Genomic DNA, 20,421 nt, shown 5'->3' on the forward strand with positions numbered 1-20,421 from the left:
ATTTTGACCTGATAATGTCCCTAAATGGAAATTCTTTGATTCCCTTTGTATTACAGTTCACCTTGCTGCCAACATGAATGTGCACCAACTTCCATGGAGATCATTAAATATTTGTTGAGACTTGCTAAGCTCACATAAAACCACAGGGCTCCTTCCACGGGGTGGCAAATGAACAGCACAGACCTCTCATTAGAGTAGACTTCTCTGCCTTGTTGTTACATCACAACTAGGTCCGAAAACAAAGGCACATAAGGAATCGGTGTAATTGGAATAACTGCGAAACCAATTACCCAACAACTCTTCTGAAAAGACTTAATAAGTCAAACTGGTTTGTTTAAACCACTGACAGTGTTGTTTCCCCCAAAAAGCAATGCATTGATGACAGCCTACTCGAAATTACTTATTGCTGGTGTGACTTTTACCAGTCAGGGAAGGTGTGATGTAAAGATAATTGAAAAGCATTATGGGAAATGTAGGATCCAATGTTTTGCTATGGTCTAAAACATCCCTGCTGCATCAGTTTTGGATTGCACTCTCTGCTTTATGCTCAGTTCACATTAGAGCCAAAGGGCATCATACCCTCACTGCAGCAATCCATGTGACCTTTTTAATATTCCCATGGTGGATGTTAATGATTATTTAGTTGTAAATGTGGTCATAAAATGAAATAAAACTATGGAAATCTGCCTCAAAGGATTCAAAATACAACTGAGAAGCAAAAGCTCCCTGAATCATGATATTCCCAGGCCCGGTCTGTGCGAAGGAGGGGGATTTCAGAATCACCGGATACAAACAGCACTCCTCATGAATCCTGACAACTTTCTCAAGGCCCTAATAAAGAACAGAGAGAAGACTTGAAGGAAGGGGAAGGCAGGGAAACTTATTTAAATGCTGTTCCCCCTCAAGCTCTTGGGATTAAGGACTGGAATGACTCAGGCCCCAACGCCTACACACATACACGTGCAAATCACGCAAACTTCAGCATGTTGCAGTGACCTCCTCTCTCCCTAAGTTATGAATGTTTGTAGAGTTGAGTCTATCTGTGTGTTGTTAAGCAATGTCCTGAGAGTGAGGACAGTATACATTCCTTTCAGCGTTTGTAGCACCAGGCCCTGGAAAATCCCTGAGTTTCCACATTCTCACTGGCTCACTTTCCAGAAACACATTCTGACCCACAACAAAACAGCAAAAGCAGGATTTAAGTCGTCCTTCCTCCCTTCAATACAATTCAAAACCAGGTTAGCAGATACTTCCAAGTTTATTATTTTAGCTTTATTTGGCATGTATATACTATGTACACGCACACGCACAAAGAATTTGTCCGCTGTCTTTATCCCATCCAAGTCAGTATGCTTGGACCAGTGGGCAGCCATGCGAAGGTGCTTATCAACAGAACTTCAAAACTCAAAACACATGCCAAACTCTCTAAAAACATTTTGCACTGTCATGAACTTGTCATAAAGACAAACTCTGGTGGCAGAAGTTAAGCATGATTACAACACAGATGTCATGGCTCTGGATGAAACAAGTAGACCCTAAGCAGTGTATGGGCGGAGCTAGCTCTGCTTGCCATCACCGCTCTCAATTTGAAAAGCAAATATCGTCAACAACGTTGTCGCTCCTTCTCGGTTCACCTGACACTCCAAGCTCACTGTCAGCTAGTCCTTGTACAAACTCGTGGCTTCGTCGACTTAACCGTTGTGCCATAACGCTTTAAGCATCATGTCGACTAGTCAATGATCACATGACAATAACAACACAGACTCCTCAGACAAGACAGCTGATTAGCTCAGCAAACTAGTAGCGGCTCACCAAGTGTGTTGAAATATTTAGACTAAAGATGAAGCCTACTCTACTGTGACATGCAAAATAAGTAAGTCAGTCCTGAAATACAACAAAAGAACTACTGCAATGCACACTGAAAAGGCATCCGCTCCAGACAACAGTCAATTAACGACTTCACCAAACGTCCCGTAGTAACAAATCAACAATTTGCTGGTGAAGTTCAATGTCAAAAATATTAAGACTTTTAGCTGCACTGATGGTGCTGAGTTGCAGCCTGTTTTTATACAGTCTATACATATTTGCAGCGCACAGTATGTGGTGCATGAGCTTTCTGTTCTCAGCATTACTTTCTACTTTTTTTATTTATTTATTTATTTTTTATTAGTGACGTCAACAGTGACTTGTTGGTGTCAATTTGACTTTCCTCACATAACTGTCCACTTTAAAAATATCTGAAGTCGTGCAACCCCTAGTGTCGGCATGGTGAATTTGATGGTAGGAACCAGAGACGTGGATGGGGTTTCCTTGTGTTTTCTCTACCTCTGTGTTTGCATCATGTGTCAGTCATCTGTATAAGAAACTCCCATTGGTTGTTTCCTCAACTGCATCACATCAAAGCTGAAATTAGTTCCACTTGATCAGGTCAGGTCATAAAGTTGTTCAACCCTATCATCGCCACATCTCACTGAATTTCTGAAAAACATTTCCTTGGACTCTTGTCACCAGATCAATACTAGTCTCTACATGCAGTTGAAATTGGAGCAACTGTGATACGACTATGTTATTGTTCATAGGACAACAATGAGTGACGCAAGACAAAGATTTCCTAGCAGACTCTCTGTGTTCAAAATAATGAGTTTTTACCATTTATCCTGCATATAAGTATTTATGTTTTTTACTGGAAGAATTGAAAAGTGCCACATAATAGTGGAAAGCCTGTTCTCCCAACAGTATGCATCCAAACTAAGCCATACTAAGTTGTGAATATTTTTTAGAGGGAGGGGAAACACAAATTGCAGTTACTGTATTATAAATAATAAGAACGCGTTATTCTTGAGCTACAAATCTCGAATATCGTGTTCTCCATTTCTTTTTGTGTAGTATGTAATCAATACACAGCACAGTTTCTGTTTTGACTGGCTGTATGTCTGATCTGGAAACACAGATTTTAGATGATTGTAGTTTGAATATTTGGGTTTTGTGTTTGCCATTCTGGTAAAAGAAACAGAAAGTTCCAAGAAATGTGTCTCAGCCATTGTGATAAAACCGGAATCTGTCAGTATGGTGATTCGGGGATTCCCTGCTGTGGTTTATAATAGTAAAGTGTTGACTCTTTCTCGTGTAGTGAAGGCGATGACAGACACTTACTGCGCTGAGCCAGAATGTCTAACATTTGTTTCCTGCTCAGTTCCAATTCAAGTGAAAGTGTCTCAGCAATGTTTCAGTTATTGCCGATGCCAAAACAGTCAATCAGAAAAAATTCTCATGACCAAAAATAGCAAGAACATTTAATCATACCTCCCCCATAGAGTTTTCTTCTACTTTCAGGTCAGACTGCAGTATTCTCTGTTGAGTCACTTTAAACAGGAGTAGGGTACTTACGAGTTTGATTAACAGTATAATGACATCATGGTTTCTGGGTTCTTGACTTTACTTCTTTAACTCTAAATTTAAGAAGTAGTTAGACTTTTGAGGTTAATAATGCTAAATACATATATATATATATATATATATATATATATATATATATAAAAATCAGACTGTGCTGCCGCGCATGTCAACCATCTTCTCATCCTTCAAGAATTTGCACCTCAGCTGTCCAAACTTTGATTTATAATTGCCAATATAGCCTGTATAATTCTTCAGGGAGAAAGCGGAAGAAAAAGAATCCTGCAAAGCTATCAAAACGCCTTGAAAAAATAAAAATGCAACCCATATCCCAGACATGCTGATGCGCATGGGAATAGATTTTTCACAGGTCCTCTATGTTTAGAGAAATATAAAAAGGTAATTTGCTGTGGAATTTTTACTTTACATATCACAGATATGTGACAAATTGTATTTGCATAGAATTGAGATCACAGACCAACTCCGTAAAGATCGCAAATCACTAGACGTCATCAGGCTGAAGTAGTCCTGTGCGAATAGAGCTAAAGTGGATTTTAACGATCTATTATCATAATGTACATGGCAGTAAAGTAAAAACAATTGTCCTTTTAATTATTGTAAAAGTACAGTAATTAGCTACTTTTGCAACAATTGTATTTCATTATAATTTTAACAACAGTAACGTTTAACAGATGTAAATGCCGTTACTCACCTGTGGCTGATTAGTCAGTAACCACATCTACTATAAAGCCTAAACTATAAATGAATAAAATTGTGAAATTAGCACTCAACGCTAACGAGCAGCATAATCTCTGGCTTCCTGCAGCTGAAATCCATAAATGTTTTCAATAACTGTGCAAGTATAATAAGTTTTGTGATTTTATCCTGAAAATCAAAAGTGCACCATGACCCCGTCAGAGTCTAGACGAATCCAAGCTTTTATCCTAATCTGAATCCCATCAGCCATCCATTCAGCCTCCCCTCCTCCTGATCCTCAGTGTATTAACTCCCCAGCATCTCATGTGCACACCTGTCCCTCGTGGCCTGCTGCTATGGCAACTATGTGTTAATTTTTTCAGACAGCATGCAGCCAGATTTTCAGCTTCCATCCTCCCTTTCATTTTATGTGAATCCATTAGTGAAACAAAGCAAGACACAGTTGTGCACCGACACGCTCACATAATCCCCACCCTCCCAACCTTCCCCCACAAACACACAAGCCCGCATTTGAACGCACACACAAAAACAACTCCATGCATTAACACAGAATTCGGTTTATAAAAGCTTTACAGTCATGCACATAAACACAGATATGGTGCATGCGCACACACACACACAAATCACTTTGTGAAACGTGATGTCTTATCAGAACCTTCTTGAGAATCAGGAAATGGATGTGAGGGCTTATCCTGTAAACAAACTGGACCTAATTTGACGTAACGAGCTTGTACTGCTGGCATATTCACAACCATTCACACAGATAGAAAAAAAAAAAACAGCTGCTTGCTTTCAATTACACAATAAGTGGTTTAAAAAGACTCTAGCGTGGCAGTGTGCCTCTCACAGCTTCTGGTTCACAAAGCAGCTAGACTGTTCTAGACACAACCCAACACGCTGTCTTTAATACGGCTAGTTTCACCCTTTTAGTGAATGAATGCATTTGTGAGGCAAGCCCTGACATGTCACGGAAACAGCCAAGAAGTCGCTTAAAACCCTTCTCGTATAATTTTAGTATAAACACAAGAGCACATTCCTACTGTATATGACAGCTGCCTGAAAGTACAAGTCTATTTTAAGGTTTTAAATGTATATCTGTTACCAAAAAGAAATATGCAGCAGCTGCCAGGCTACTTTGCCGTTTAATTTGTCTACCCACAAAAATGAAAACAAACTAGCTATGGAACACTGTGTCAGTAATAATACGACCTCTATAAGAAAATGAACTGTTCATTTAACATACACTAACCACGCTTGATCTGTAACCAGTATGACTCCATGGCAGAGGAAAAACACATTCACTTTGTCGACACAGGAAACGTAGCAAAAGCAGCTTCAGTGTTCCTTCTGTGTCAAGTTCAGAGTCAAACAGACCGTGATTAGAGATTTTTTAGGATAAGAGGACGCTGTGACCTACCAGCGATGCTAGTTAGAGGGAAAATCAGGGGATCACCAAAGTCATTAGCTCCCCTCCTCTCGGGACTCTGAATGTCTGTACAAAATCTCATGGCAATCTATCAAGATTTTGAGATATTTCAGTCAGGACCAATTTGGTGATAATACCATTTATAGAGCCATAGCACGGGTTTAATGCTAATTGCTATTTTTGGCAATATGAACTTTTAGCAGTATTTTGGCTGTTAAGAAATTATAAGGACTGCTGAAGGATGAATATCTTGTTTGAGGTCAAACTTCATATTCAATAAAGCTCACAAACTTTTAGCACACACTGGGCGAGTGCTTAGGTTTGGTACCTATAACTGCCTTTAATGTTGTGAAAATGCAAGCGCCACTTACCTGGAGCAATCAGAGGCTGAGCACTGACGGCTGTGACATTGCGGCTCATGTTTATAGCTCGGACCTCTGTGACTGCTGCACTGTCCCCCTTCCTCCCTCCTTCAGAGAGGCTGTCGGAGGAGCCGACCTTCCCTCCTGTGGAGGCCTGGGTCACTGGGCTGGGATTCTTGATCAGTGAGGCAGGCTGAATGGGCACAGGGTTCTGCTTCAGACTGAGGGCCTGCAGTGTCTGAGTCTGAGAAGAGGACGTTGTCGCCCCCTGCTGGCCACGGATGGCCAGGTTCTGGACCTGATTCTAAGGAAAAATACAAACAAAAATACAAAATGATCTAAAGCAGTGGATTTGATTAGTTTTTCATGGCGAACTTCACAGTGCTTTGAATGATAATCTCATTAAGCATATTAAGCTCAGATTAATATAGTGATCATAAGTGTAAGCCATTATTGGCTTGTGTATTTATTTGTATTAGCAGGCGATCCAGGTAAGGATGTCAACCCTAGATAAAAGCTTGTGGTTGCATTTTTACTCATAATACGTTCCAATAAGCATACCTGTGAGGAGGTCTGCGTGGAGCTCTCTGACTGGACAGCTGCTACTGTGGCCGCTGGAGTGAAGATGAGCTGTGGGGACAAAGGAACAGCTCGACCCAGGCTCCTGGCCACCTGCACCAGGTTACTTTGCTGGGCCTGAAAAGTACGAAACAAAAAAAGATTGAAAATAGGAGAAATTAATATGCAAAACATGTTGGAATCAGATTCTTCCCTCTCCTTCTAGCTCTAATAGGTTTAGCAAAGTAATAGTAAAAAGCTAGAGAACAAACATATCATAATATCCCTCAAACCGAATTGAACTATAGACAGACAGAGAAATATCTCTGTAGGGGTTTACAGCCTTGTGCACAAATTTAAAGGCCAAAGACATAAAACGAAGCCCATGTCAGTCTACTTTAAACAGATAAATGTGTTTTGAAGCCTGCCAGAAGAATCGCAAAACATCTGATCAGCTGTGTACCAGATACTAATGAGGTGGCAGGAACAATCTGTATGCCAGCTGCACAACTGACGGCAAATTGAAACCAACAAATCAGCCACAAGCAGCTGTACCAAAAGAGGGAAGAAAAAAAAAAAAAAAAACCTTTAGGCAAATCTTCCTAAAAACAACTGGACCTCAAGAGAGAACACCTGTGACCTCCCAAATATGTTTTATGGAGATCCATGCACATTCATAACACTGCCTTCTGTGTTTGTAATGAGCCCTCTGGGGCCAGGAGGGTTAACCTGACCACCCACTCTGGTGGCACATTAAAACACACCATTCACTGTGACATTAACACACATCGAGTCTAAAACACACACTTAGCAGTCAGGGGAGAGAATTTCAGTATTTATTTATTTATTCAAGCTGTATACGAGTGCGCTTGTGTTTATGCATATGTACACGCTCATGCAAATGTGCCAGTGGCTGTGGTTGTATTCTCACCATCTGTGCACGCAGGTACATCTGTGCCTGACTTGCTGTGAGAGTGGGGCTAGATGGGCTGCCCAGCAGAACAGCCTGCTGGGATATACTGGTAGGGGTGGAGCTAATGCTCTGGGCCCGGCTGATCAGCTGAGCAGCTGCTGGGGAGGTGGTCAGGTTGATCTGTGTGGACAGATAAACAGGTTGTGCACTTCTCTACTGATATTTAACCAACAGATACTGCTAAACAACACATAAAACATAAAAAGACCAATCATTTATAACGTGCAACTCCGTAACATGTTATCAAAAGAAAGCTCGATCTCTTCAAAAGCAAAAAGACAGAGCCCAGGGGATATAGTTGCTAGCATCAGCATGCAAAAATCAACTTAGTTCCATGGTAATCTTATTGGATGAAGATAACTTCTATTATAAAGGCTTTCAGGAGGCAGGCTCAACAGTCAAAACATCACTTACTGTAGTCTGAGTAGATCCTGTTTGTTGAGATGAAGTACCATTTTGTGAAGAGCTTTGCCGGCCAGCTGCAATACTGGCCTATCATAAGTCAAGAAACAGACAGCAAAGATAGAGAGAGTAATGTAAAATTTATGAAATGTGTCTTGTAGCAGGTCAACAATAACAGCAATCACTGTCTGTAAACTGAGAGAATGAATTACATTTAGTGACCGTTTGCTGACCTGCTGTACAGCAGCCAGGCTCTGGAGCTGAGCGGTGCTGAGGCCGTGCTGCTGCTGGAGGGCTGCAGTTTGCAACATCAGGTGCTGCTGCTGAGCGGCATACATCTGCTGCAGGTACTGTGCTGCTGTGTTGGGCTGTCTGTGTAACGCCTGCTGGAATACCTGCAGATGAAGACGAACATGGGTTACTTATGTGTTTGCGTGTGTTAAATTTAAGTCAGGGTGTAAGTGTCAACCAATTTCAAAACTGAGCAGTTTCTGCAACATTTAAGGATAACTGAGGAACCTTTCACAAACCCTGCACAAACTATTCATACAGCCATCAAAAACGTAAAGCTCTGTAGAGTTTTTTTTAGTGCAAATGTGGGGGTGACTAGTCACATTATGCATCAAAACATCCGGTGGCATTGCTCTCAGTAAAGCTCCCAAGACAAAGCACAAGGACATTAACACTAGAATTACCAACTAATGCCACTTCTAACTAGCCCAAACTAATGCAGGCTGAAGGAAAAGTTGCTAATGAAGCCATGTGTGGTTTTATTTAATGGAGCATTGTAAGACATCATTTATACAATAATCAGATTAATATGAATGAAAATCTAACTTGATTTGTTACAGTAGCTGTATATTTTAATAAGATGTGAGGATTTACAGCTTTTTACTATGTCATGTCACCATGAACTGAAAAGTGTTAGTTGGACAAAACAAAGAAATCTGAAAACAAGACCATCAGCATGAAAATTAGACTTATGAGACACTGTTGGTTAAGTAATTATAAATAGTTGTTAGTTACAATCAAACTACATTGAATCAGAGACTGACATATTGTTGGGCTGATCACATGGCACACAGATAATAAATAAACCCTCAGTCAGTGTTGGTGAGAAAAGTCTCAACAGTTCCTAGCTAAACCTCATCACCCTTCACCTCAGTAATTGCCCTCTGCCACGTTGCCAAGTTACTAGAGGGGATGCAGGCCTGTAGTCCATGGTGTCATAGAACCATCCAGACTAACGCCTTGTGGAATGAGGGTAAAATTAGCAGAGGTGGAATACACACATGCATTCAGCTCTCACTGACCATAAACGAGCAACAGTTCTTTATGATCGAAGGGCCGCTTGGTGACAAAAGCATTTGGCTTTTGAATTGTTACCAGGTCGAGAGCAAGACAAGGAGAGCTCAAAGTAACAATAACCCTGCTGTCAAATCTTTAGCACTAAAAGCTGAGTGGACCTTATTCAGAGCAAGGTTAAGCCTGTGTAGAGGCTTATCTCGGGGTTAAGGGGTCAAGAGCTCTAAAGCAGAGAAAGCATTCCTCCATTCAAAGTGGTCAGTTCCTCAAACTCATTGGAGCTTCCTGCATCCGAAGTCTCTTATTTCCTTAATGTATTTTCAATTAGAAGATCAATAATAAAACAGTTTTAACCATAACCCTAACCCAAGCACTTCAGAAACTCATATGTGGCTTCATTAACACCAACAGAGGGCAGTAGAGAAAAGGAGTGTTCGCTGAATTTTGTGCAATATCAACAATTTTATTACAGCACCAAGACACTCACCTGCACTGTTTGTCGGTCAGGTATTCCACTGTAAACAGATATCTGAGGCACTGCCTGTCTTCCTGCTGTAGTACTACTACTAGTGTTACCACTACTGCTACTACTACTATTACTACTGCTAGTGGAACTAGTAGAAGTAGTAGTAGTAGCGGTGTTGGAAGTACTACTGCTGCCGACAGCCGTGGTGCCGGAGCTGGGGGTGGAAGAGGAGGCGGCGGTGGTGGTCCCGGTACTGCTAGCAGTGGAGGCAGGGGCCCCCGCCTCACTCTCCATGGTGCCCTCTGCTCTTCTCACCTTTGACCCTCGGCTCTTCTGAATGGCTCTCCTGTGCCTTAAAGAGAGAAAAAAAAAAAAAAAAAAAAGAGAGCACATGAGGAAAAAGTCCTCACCATATATTTTCTTTGAACACAAGACAGGGAAAACTGGTTTCTGGAATTACATACAACTGTCACGAAGAGGAAAAAGCTGTAGCAGAAGCTAAACTACACCTGGCAACTAATAAACTGATCTGTATCAGGTAAAAGAAGTGGTTAATTATTGATATGTGAATAAGAATAGATAAAGTATTTTTTAATCTAATGTAGAATATTTTAACAAGCAAATGCTAATTCCTTGAACACTCTGCAAAAGCTTTCAACTTAAAACTTCCAGATGTTCAAATAATAAGACCCAAAGTTTATTTACATTTCTGAACAAGACTTTGAGCTGAAATGATGAACCAATTAAACTGATTACTGATCCAAAAATAATGGGAAACATCCCTGAGAATGTGTTGAATGTTTTACCTGGTTCTGATTTTTAAATTTTCTGCTTTGTTGCCATTTTCTGAGACTCTAAGACAAAAAGATTAATCAGTCACCCCCTAAAATAACTGTTATAGTTCAAGCCCTAAACTTACTGATGACATGAGCAAAACATCAGAACTGATAAAGAACTACGACTACTGGTCAGGATCACAGATGAGATTAAATGATTAACTGATTTTCAAAAAAAGGAAAAACGAAAGAAGAATCTGCTGTTCTTACAAAGCTGCAGGGATCCCATGTTAACATAAGGCATTTATGGGAAACACGGCAGGAATCTAAATAAACTGGAACTCTCCTTCCGTGTAAACAGTAAAGTACATGGTTCAAAGGCAGACGAGAAAACCATCTGCTGTAGCATCTAAAAGCTTCATCTGTTTCAGCCACGAAATCCATCTCCAGTTCTGAAAATTGAGCTCCAATTCACAAGCTGTGTGTTTTTGCAGCATGACTCATTTACATTTTGTTGTTGTTGAGTCATAGTCTTTGTTTAGGATGATTATTTTATTTTGTGGCTTTTTGTCGTTCCAGTATTATTTACCTGTTGTGTATATGCGGAATTATTAAGCTGAGCCCAACTAATTATATAAATTCAGAAAAATCCCTGAAACATAGGCAGTATCGTCGATCAGGATACGTCTGGTGCACTGCCTTTTCACACCTCTGCTATTCCATGAGAAAGATATGCTGTCTGACTGCAAATGGACCTATTGCTGCAAGACAGAAATCTGCAGAAGGACATGAGCACCAGCTGGAAAATGAACAATTATTCTTTTTGTTTTCATACACAAACACAGACACATTACATGTAAATGGAGGAGTCTGCTGAAATAATCAACCCTGCGTTTTCGGGTTACAGAACACAGCTGGTTAGAGAAGCCAATAACAATTTAGCCATTTAGCGAACTAATGAACTCCACTGAATTTAGTATAAAATTAGCAATTAGCTGGCTGACATTAGTGGCCATCCTGAATTTCCTTAAACAACTAGATGTTTCACAACATAGTCATTCAACTTGAATGTAAGCATAAGCAAAATACACTCCCGTAATTACATTATCATCACATTTGAACAGGATTTACAAGAAAACTCAAAATCACATTTTTATCACATAATGTATCTCAGACTTCCAAATCCACTTCCTCTTGTCAGTCATGAGAATAAGAACGAGTGATTTAGTCTCATTCCATAAAAACCTTTTAAAAGTTGCTCCCCTGGTGCTTGCTATCCATTAGCACAGGAGGAAAAAGAGCTCTCCAGGCTGATGAGATGGAGGGGGCCTCGGTATGGCAGGTGATAAGAGGTGAAGACGATGGAAGAAGGGAAAGGATCCTCGCTTGGTGGAGGCAAAAAGGCAACGATTACGCTATTTAAATGATGTGAAGAAAGTTCAGAAGTCTTCCGTGAATCGGAGATCTCATAAACAAGAAAAGAATCTGAACTCATTAAGAAGGAGGTGGGATTAATGAGTGTGTGTGATGGGGGATTAAAACAGCATGACAACCGATGTAACAGAGCTGAAAAAGGGGGTTAAAACAGGAGCATGGAATTTCTAGCCTTGAGGTTAGAGGTGTTTACATCGAGTTTAGGTGGCTGAAAGGGAGAGAGAGCAAGTGAGGGGTGAAGGTTGAGGACTTTAAATGGGCTGGGTGTGATGGAAGTAATTAAATAAGGAGCAATGCTGCCGCCATGCCGCAATTCTTAAGCTATTTCCTCCTCCTCCTCGTTATTCTTTTGAGCGGATTAGGAGCCAAAGCAAAGCTCTATAGCCCACTTATGCTACAAAGGAGATTTTGGAAACAAACTGCAATCTCACTAAACCATATGCTATTACTTAAATGGCAAAACCAGAGAAGCCCCAAAATAGCTCTAAAATGCTAGAGTATAAAACTCAGTGAAAAGGGTTGGAATTTAAGTTTGACTGTGTAAGCTGAATTGAATGCATTTTAATTTAAATCTATAGATGCATCATAAAACAGGCAAACATGCTTTCACACCCACAAAGCTGACAAAACTTCCATCTACAATCTTGGGTCAATATCGCAGAAAAAAATCAAACCCTAAACTCCTAAAAACCAAACTATATAACATAAAACACTACTATAAATTCTAACGTTCCTAATACAAACTCACATTTATTTTACATTCAGGTATGTCTGTCATTCAAAATTTCATGTCTACACATAATGCGACTGGGAAAAAGCCAAAATCCAGTCAGGCAAACTGGGTTTCTGCTAGTAAACAAAGCACCACTGCTGCCTCTATGCCGTCATTAGCCTACATCCCACAGTCTGCTTCCTATTGCCTCCTTATGTGCAGAGAGGGGAGGGAATCCCCTCTGGTAATGAAGCCTTCAACCCCTGTCTCTCTGAGAGGAGTCACCCATCCATCAGTAAAGGGGTGCAATGAAACAGCCCCAATCCAGTCCTAAATCCCACATCTACAGTCTGGCTATGAGTCGATTTCAGGAAAAACACTGCTCCCTTGAAGGGAGCCAAAGTCAATGTGTTTGAGAGCACATCGGAGTAGGCTGTAATACATTACAAAGAGCCAGTCAATATCATAACAACATAATTTCAGCGCCCCTAACAGGAGGACATATTGATTGATATAACACTGGCATTAAGAGACCACAAGAAATGCCTGTCAGATGTGTGTCTACAGGATCTGCATAGCCAGCAGGACGATGAGAGCTGTTAAGAGGCTGTCAGACAGACTGGCTGTCTCTGCAGAGCTTACATCACAGAGAGGAAGTTCAGGAGCCTCCATAAGGGTCCATCCTTCGGTCCACATTTAGGACAACTCTGATGACCCACATTAAAAACACCACGAGAAGGCCTTTGCCAGTGGCACAAATCGATTGAAGTGTGATGATAATGGCTTTAATAGCATTGAGATCCACAGAGAAATGTATGCGCCTGTGTAAATGTTTGTGTGTGTATGCATGTGTGGAGGGGTGCTCTGCTGCTGAGACAAAGCCCCCTAACCCTGGTGCTCCTACCTCCTCCGACACCCCCACCGCGATGCAGGGGTATGATGCCCCATCCCCCGGGAGCGTGCTGTCCTCCTGCAGGATGCTGTTCCTCTTTGTCTGTCTAACTGAGTGGCTGGCTGGTTGGCTGGCTGAGTGAATGAATGAGCGTGTGCGAGAGTGTTTCTGTGCTGTATCCAAACCCCCAGTCCCTCTCGTCTACCCCCAACACTCGGTGAGCTCGTCGTCCCAGCATCAACACCGTGGTCCACCAACCAGGCCACGGCCTGCCTCCTGATTATGTGGTATCCTAGCGACAGCCAACGGGGTTCTTATGGAATCCCCGTGCAGAGCAGCATGCTGATTGGACAACGGGATCCTCTCTAATGAAGATGATGGTAATGATTTCTCAGTTGCTCCCCTCCCCCTCGATGCTGCCTGAATACTGAATTTTAAATTTATTTTTTTTTTTAAAACACACATAGACCCTCTAAGATAAACCGTAACTATGACCTAAATTGGCTTTGATGAGATATAAATGCAAGCTGCTCACATATTCAATTAAAATGACATTCCTTTTTAATCTGAAAAGCAGAAAACTGAAGGCTCAGTTTCAAATTCAGTGCCTCAGTTTTGATTCCAAGTCTGCAGCACGATTTTTTTTTTTTGTTCAAACCATTTTCACAAATAACCTGCAACCGTAAGTGGGCCAATTTTATATCGTAACAGTCAGGTAATGGCTCGAGCAGTGACTTACGGTCAGGTCAGGTCAGGTCAGGCCATGCTGAACAACTAACTTACTATTTTAACTTCAGGGCTTTAATGAACATAAGTTTTCAACACAGAGAGAAAACAAGTAAAGAGAGTGAACCAAAAATGACAAAATCTTTTAACAAAATTCACCCTAATCCTGTTAAAACGACACCAGTAAATCCCTAACACAACCTATGACTAATCCAAATCACAGCAGGTAAGCGACAAACCACCTATTCCTATAACAGTTATAGAAATGAAATGCTAAACAGCAAGAGCGGAAAATCACGAACCCCCTATAAAAGTGAAATGGGATAGCTTTGGAGTTCAATCCAAACCTCTCTTTAATGACAAGAGAATTCATTTATGCAGAATAGGCTAGATAAAACCAGAGGATAATAGCATGCTTATGGTGCGCCCCGCCACATTAACACGCCACCCAACTGTCTGCCCGTATGAAATGTAGCAATTTGAGTCGTTTGCTTGGGCAATGTCATATTGATTGGGGCCAACCATGCGTGAACCTCATTGATTATCATCTTCTCATTAGCATATAGATTAGCTGGCGGCGCAGCCAGAAACGCAAGCCTGGAGTCTCACACTTGGCTAACGGAGCTGTGCAGCAGAGGGGGTCAAAACAACAAGGAAAGACGGGGTGGGTTGTTTGATATGAGCTATTTGATGACTTACCTCGAGAGCCCCGAAATGCCATAAAACAAAGCGGTCGCACTGAGGGGAGGGATACGGGGTGGTTCAGCATGGGCCTTTAAAAACCAACAAACCCCACCTACTGTTCAAAGAGCATTCAAGCTCATTACCAATTTCAAAAACACTGATGCCTAACTTCTGGGGAGTAGCATAAAAATAAATGATCAAGGAACCATATGAGCCTTGTTTTTAGGCTTTTACATCAAAGACATTGCCAGCCAATACTAAAACAATACTAAAAAGTTTTCTTGAAATTATACAGACACCATACTCATTATGATCCTTCTAAAAACTTTTAAATTATAAAACGATGTGTCTGAAACATATGAGCTACCAACAGTCCTTTAAAATAAGAAATTATTTCTAGCCTTAAGGCTTTGTCTATGTCTGTCTTCAATTATTTTTTGGCCTACATATATCACACAGGGGAGACGTAACATCTGCCTAGTAGGCTGATTAATTTTTATGGATGGAGTTTAAGCTGAATTCAATTCTTCTAGAAAATAAACATGGCACAAGATTTTTCATCTGTTGTTTATGGCAGGATTAACAGAAGAGGGTTTTAATAACCAAATATTCAATTATAGAACAATGCCAAATGAATGCTTGTCGCAAAAAAAATAAATGAATCACACTTTTTGAAAGAAAACCGGCAACTTGAGGAGCTTGAACATGGGAAATTATGATATAAATTTGTAATGGTTGTATAACGACTTATACATATAATGATAATTAATTAATCAGATTAACTGATAATATGCGTAATCATTAGGTCCACAGCTACACAAAGTTTCAGTTTGATTGTGCTCATTATGGCGAACGATCAAATTTCTAATATCGCAATATGAGATGACAAAAGACCAAACTGATATAAAGGTAGTCAGGACGAAACATATGTCCCTGGAGGAGTCGTTGGTGGCGGTGGGATCGTCCCCTGACACTGATGATAGTCGACGAGTCTTGTCCAAACAGAGAAAGCAGGGCAATGCCTTTGTTGGAGTGTGTAAGACATTGATCCTGAGGCAAGATTGGTCGGGTAGCGGTAATTGAGCCATCTGATTCAGTCGGACCTTGCCTTCCACAGCTGAGTAGCCCGGCACAAAGAGACTCTGGCTGCTTTCCAGTTTAAGTGTGCTGAGCGTGTGTGCGATTCCAGCACACTGTGAAGATACAAAATACTTTCATTTGACTCCCCCGAGAGGCCCACGGCCTTTTTCTGTTTAGCCTCATTTAGCAAGGCCTTAACATGTAAGGTGAAGAATGCTTCACTAGACGCTAAAAACTGCTTTGACTTTTAATACCTCCCTGAATAATCACAGGAGAAGCAGACAGAAAGACACAGAGACAGACTGAGAAGAGGCAACAGTACTGACAGACGAATGATAGATTCTGTCTCTGATCTATAAATACCACCGTTAAACAGTTCTGGCAAAGCTTGCAGATTAGTAACATGCTTCAATCCACACTGTTCTATCAAACCATGTCTCTGAGGCATCACTCTCAAGTGTCTTTCATACAGGGGAAAAATGGGTCAGGTATGAGCTGGGATGAGCAGCAGCAGCAGCACAGAAATCACTGCCTTCAACAGAAACTACTTCTTTAAATTCATATCAATACCAGCAGTGGACTTCTACAAAGATAACAGAAATGCCCCTTGATCACTGGATGCAAACCCTCAAGTAGCCTGAAGAGCTTAATTTAGCGTACCTCCACAATCTGGACTAGATTACAGTTCCAAAAATTGACATAGAGATTTTATTTTATGTGGTAAGTATTGATAAAAAGCTATTTTAATATGCACCAATGTTACTCTCACAACAAATCTATCACATCCTAATAGAAAACCTTGGTCAACACATAGACTGCTTAAAGTAGACACAAAGGTCAAGCTAATAATCAATAAGCCTGTTTCCTGTGATATATACAAAGGTTGTCAATGAGTCTTTGACCTGATTTGACATATGTGTTGGCTGATTTTGACATTTTCTATTTTAGAGGGAAAGCACTGTGGCTCCATAGAAAATCCAAAAAACAAACAAACAGTCACTCATGGACATGACTAGAGATTACTTCTAGAGATCACATTTCCAGTTATTCTGCTTTCAACAGCTCGGCTGTTTGTGATTACCTTGAATACATAGCAGTGCAAAAGTAAAGAAAATGCAACATGAGTGCAGATCACGGAGCACTGGGGGCCATCTCACATGTAAATGATCACATCTCCCAACAAAACACCAAAATAACGTGTGGGTTTGGTGAAATAAGCAAATCAGTTTTTTCACAACACTCATATAAACAGCACAGAACACGTGATTTGAATAACAGCTCAATGCATCAGATCAGGTGTCGGCAGTAAGAAAGGATGTGCAAGTAATTATCTCTGGATAATTTTCCCTCGCAGGTTTTAAGGGAGACCCTCTATTCCATAATAACAGCCTGCTATGCTTTCAAGTGGATAAAGAGTGCATCTCTATGCAATTAACCCCCAGTAACCTTGAGAAAAATCCATGAGTTTCTTCGCTGAGCTGGTTGGTGCTTTTGATTCCTGAAATAAGCAAATAACTGGGCATGATTTGACCTCAGAGTGCTGATAATGAGGGGGTGGGTGTCAACAATTATGTGCTGGCAAGCAAGGACACCAGCAGGCAAAACTGGCCTTATCTGAAGAATATTAACATTATCTAGCAATGATTCACTGCAAGCCTAATCTGTAGAACTTATTACATATAATTAACGGCCCCTAAAGTATTGGCTTCTCGTAGCTGGATTTGTACAGTAAAACAATGCACCTCATTTTGCAGCACCTTGTGAAAGGCCGTCTGACCTGAACTGTCTCCTAGGAATGCTTACTTACGTAGTATACAACAACTTTCAAAACAAGGTAATAAAACAACAAGGCAGATACATCACAAGCTGTCCCTGTCCATTAACTATGGTTAAGCTTTGAATAAAACACAAAAAAGGACAGGTGGAAGCTGAGTCAGCTTGCACTAACAAGTGAAGAAACACTGCAAACACCAGGCAATTAACAGCAACAACTCTGGTGATTAAAGACAGATTGTTGTTGCACATAATTTCAATGGTCGTTTCTCATGCCATACCTGTGTCTATGCCACAGTCTGGCAAGTATCTGGCAGATATGTAACTATATGTTGTCGCACACTGCGACAGCTGTGATGGATAGGTAATTAATTTCTCCCCCTGTTTACATCTCTTAGTAGCACAGATAATTCTCCCTCCAGCCTCTTGCATACCATCTACCCAGACGACTTTTCTCTCTCTTCGTGTTGCAGTGTGATCTGAGTTAAAGTAAATGTTGTTCACCATTTATTAACTTGAACATGTGATGCTCAGTTCCAATCGCTATTGTCTGAAACACATAGAGATATTCAACATAGCTGAGCAACTAGCATTTTAGCAGCATAATTACAGAACAATGCAGGCACACAGGTGTATATTCTCACACTGGTGTAGCCCGTTGTGGCATAGGCTTCGCACAGACCCACTGTGGGTGTGTAAACCAATCTTATGTCTACAACTGTAGAAGACTGTTTGCTCAATTGCATCTTTAGTCCACTGCATTAACTTATTTAAATAGCCTCCACTATACTGGTTCACAATCCAAGTGAGTTTTGCATAAGTTGCAGAGAAGCAGCTTGGTGAAACCCATTCACTCTTGATTTTATTCATTTATTTTCCGCATTGTTTGTTCTCAGTTTGATTGATGAACTGACTTGGCATCATGAACATTATTATAATATAATATTGGTACACATTTTATAGATAAAAAACCAACACTTTTAGTCGCAGAGCGTACACACACAGAACCTCACACATGCACACTGAAGTGGACAAAGCTGTAATCTAATGGACGCAGTGTATCATAACAGATTATCTAACCACCATTGCTCAGTGTATACTCTACATCCTCTAATCGACATCCACTTGCCATTTTATTAGGTACACCAGTGAAAACAAACTCCGCTACACACAAAGATGTTTCTGTTATTTAGCCCAACCCACTGACTGAAATGGGGTTGTCAAAATAACAGAAACAAGTGTCGGTACAACGCAATACCGTTCAATAGTACTACAATCTACAGCATCCAAAATGAAAACACAGTTGAATCAACAGCTCTCACAGTTATGTTAAATAAATAAAAGTGCTAAATATCATTACCTTCATGAAGGCAAGATTTTGTGCAGGACTTATTCATTTTCACTAGTACACCTAACAAAATAGCAAGAGTGTATACCAACCTTTATTTTTCATTTTTCTGGTATTTGGATTATTGTCTATTTTATATTAGTTGAATAGTTTGTATAGTTGTTGTGCAGGAGTTAGACATTTTATTGTTGTGTTATTTGTCCACCTCGTTGTTTTCTGGATTTATGAGACACTATAGATGACCTTCACTTGTCAAAATAACGAGCTCCTCCTCTGGGGCAAAGGTCACGACCAACTGGACCTCAGGTTCCTCAAGTAAACACCTTGCTAACTTTAGCTAACATTTTTGAAGTGATGAGGCATGAGCTAGGTTTACATCCACTGAGGAAGAGATGTTACTGCTGCACACAACTTCACACATTTCAACGCAAACCTCACTCGTTAGTTTGCATCCATAGCTAATTGTTCCCCTTTCCGGCTACACAATGAATTCCTTCACAAATCGGGCTAACGTTAGCTCCACTTGGGTCCCTCATAGTAATGCTGTTTTGTAGCTATGGGAGACGCTGCAGACTAAACTTAGCCGTTGAACTCAATGTTAGCAAACAAGCTAGAAACAAACGCTGCCGCCGCTGCTGCTGCTGTTTTGGGGCCCCAGATAGACATTAGCTTGTGAGACCGATTAACCTCACGCGTTCCAACACACAGAAACTGTAACTAACCTTCTTACCAACCGTGACATCCCGTGCCAAGAGAGGTAAAGAAGCAAAAACATATGCAGCCTTACCGTTAACGTGAAGCTTGTAGCCTCGCTCCTCTTTTATGTCCGCTCTTCCTCGGTGTTGCTCCTGATATTCTACACCATATCTGGACGGTGGCTCGCTGCGCCCAACAGGCTCAGAGCAGAGACCAGCGGCGGCGGTAGAGCAGAGCTGACTGGGCCGAAAGCAACTCTTTTCATTAGCATTCCAAACTGACAACGTGACGCACACCTGACCAATGAGGACAGAGTATGTTGTTTGGCCCCACCCCTTTCTGCTGTCAATCAACGGTATCCCTACACAACCTCCCCACCCCTTTTTGCTCCACGCGCCTGTCAAGTGACGACCGCGGCTCTCCCAATCTCCATGGTAACAAAGGGCCTCAACCCTTGCTCTGTGTTCTGTTTGTACTGCAGCTACAGGAAAATCGTGGTTTTAAAATGCAGCTCAGGGACATCAGTGATTTAACAAGAGGACCAGAGTAAAGTTTTTTATATAGGTAACAATTTGTTGCTTTTACTTAAATAAGGAGGTCAGGATTAGGGCCCACAAAACAGCACTCCTGGAGCCCCTAGTAGAGCTTTAGGGTGTTGTTCGAGGGCACTTCAGGTGCTTGTCAGCTTAGCAGCTTTT

At 41.0% G+C, this 20,421-nt stretch overlaps 1 protein-coding gene across 2 annotated transcripts in view; it reads right to left on the minus strand.

Annotated features, from left to right (window-relative positions):
* The window catches only part of phc2b (polyhomeotic homolog 2b), a 31,501-nt gene extending 11,532 nt beyond the window's left edge, over positions 1 to 19,969 (minus strand). Inside the window, exons 1-7 of one of the 2 annotated variants that reach the window (XM_084542650.1) lie at positions 19,815 to 19,969; positions 9,624 to 9,954; positions 8,065 to 8,226; positions 7,844 to 7,921; positions 7,388 to 7,549; positions 6,460 to 6,594; positions 5,908 to 6,202 (exon numbers count right to left, since the gene is read on the minus strand). In XM_084542650.1, the coding sequence (XP_084398776.1) occupies positions 5,908 to 6,202; positions 6,460 to 6,594; positions 7,388 to 7,549; positions 7,844 to 7,921; positions 8,065 to 8,226; positions 9,624 to 9,896 (1,105 nt within the window). In that variant the 5' untranslated portion in view covers positions 9,897 to 9,954; positions 19,815 to 19,969. Of the gene's footprint in view, positions 1 to 5,907; positions 6,203 to 6,459; positions 6,595 to 7,387; positions 7,550 to 7,843; positions 7,922 to 8,043; positions 8,227 to 9,623; positions 9,955 to 19,814 lie in introns of both variants that reach the window. The other variant, XM_084542649.1, reaches the window with a different exon arrangement.
* Between the last annotated feature and the right edge of the window lie 452 nt (positions 19,970 to 20,421).

This window comes from Chelon labrosus (assembly GCF_963514085.1).
Source record: "Chelon labrosus genome assembly, chromosome: 4".
NCBI classification, from domain to species: Eukaryota; Metazoa; Chordata; class Actinopteri; order Mugiliformes; family Mugilidae; genus Chelon; species Chelon labrosus.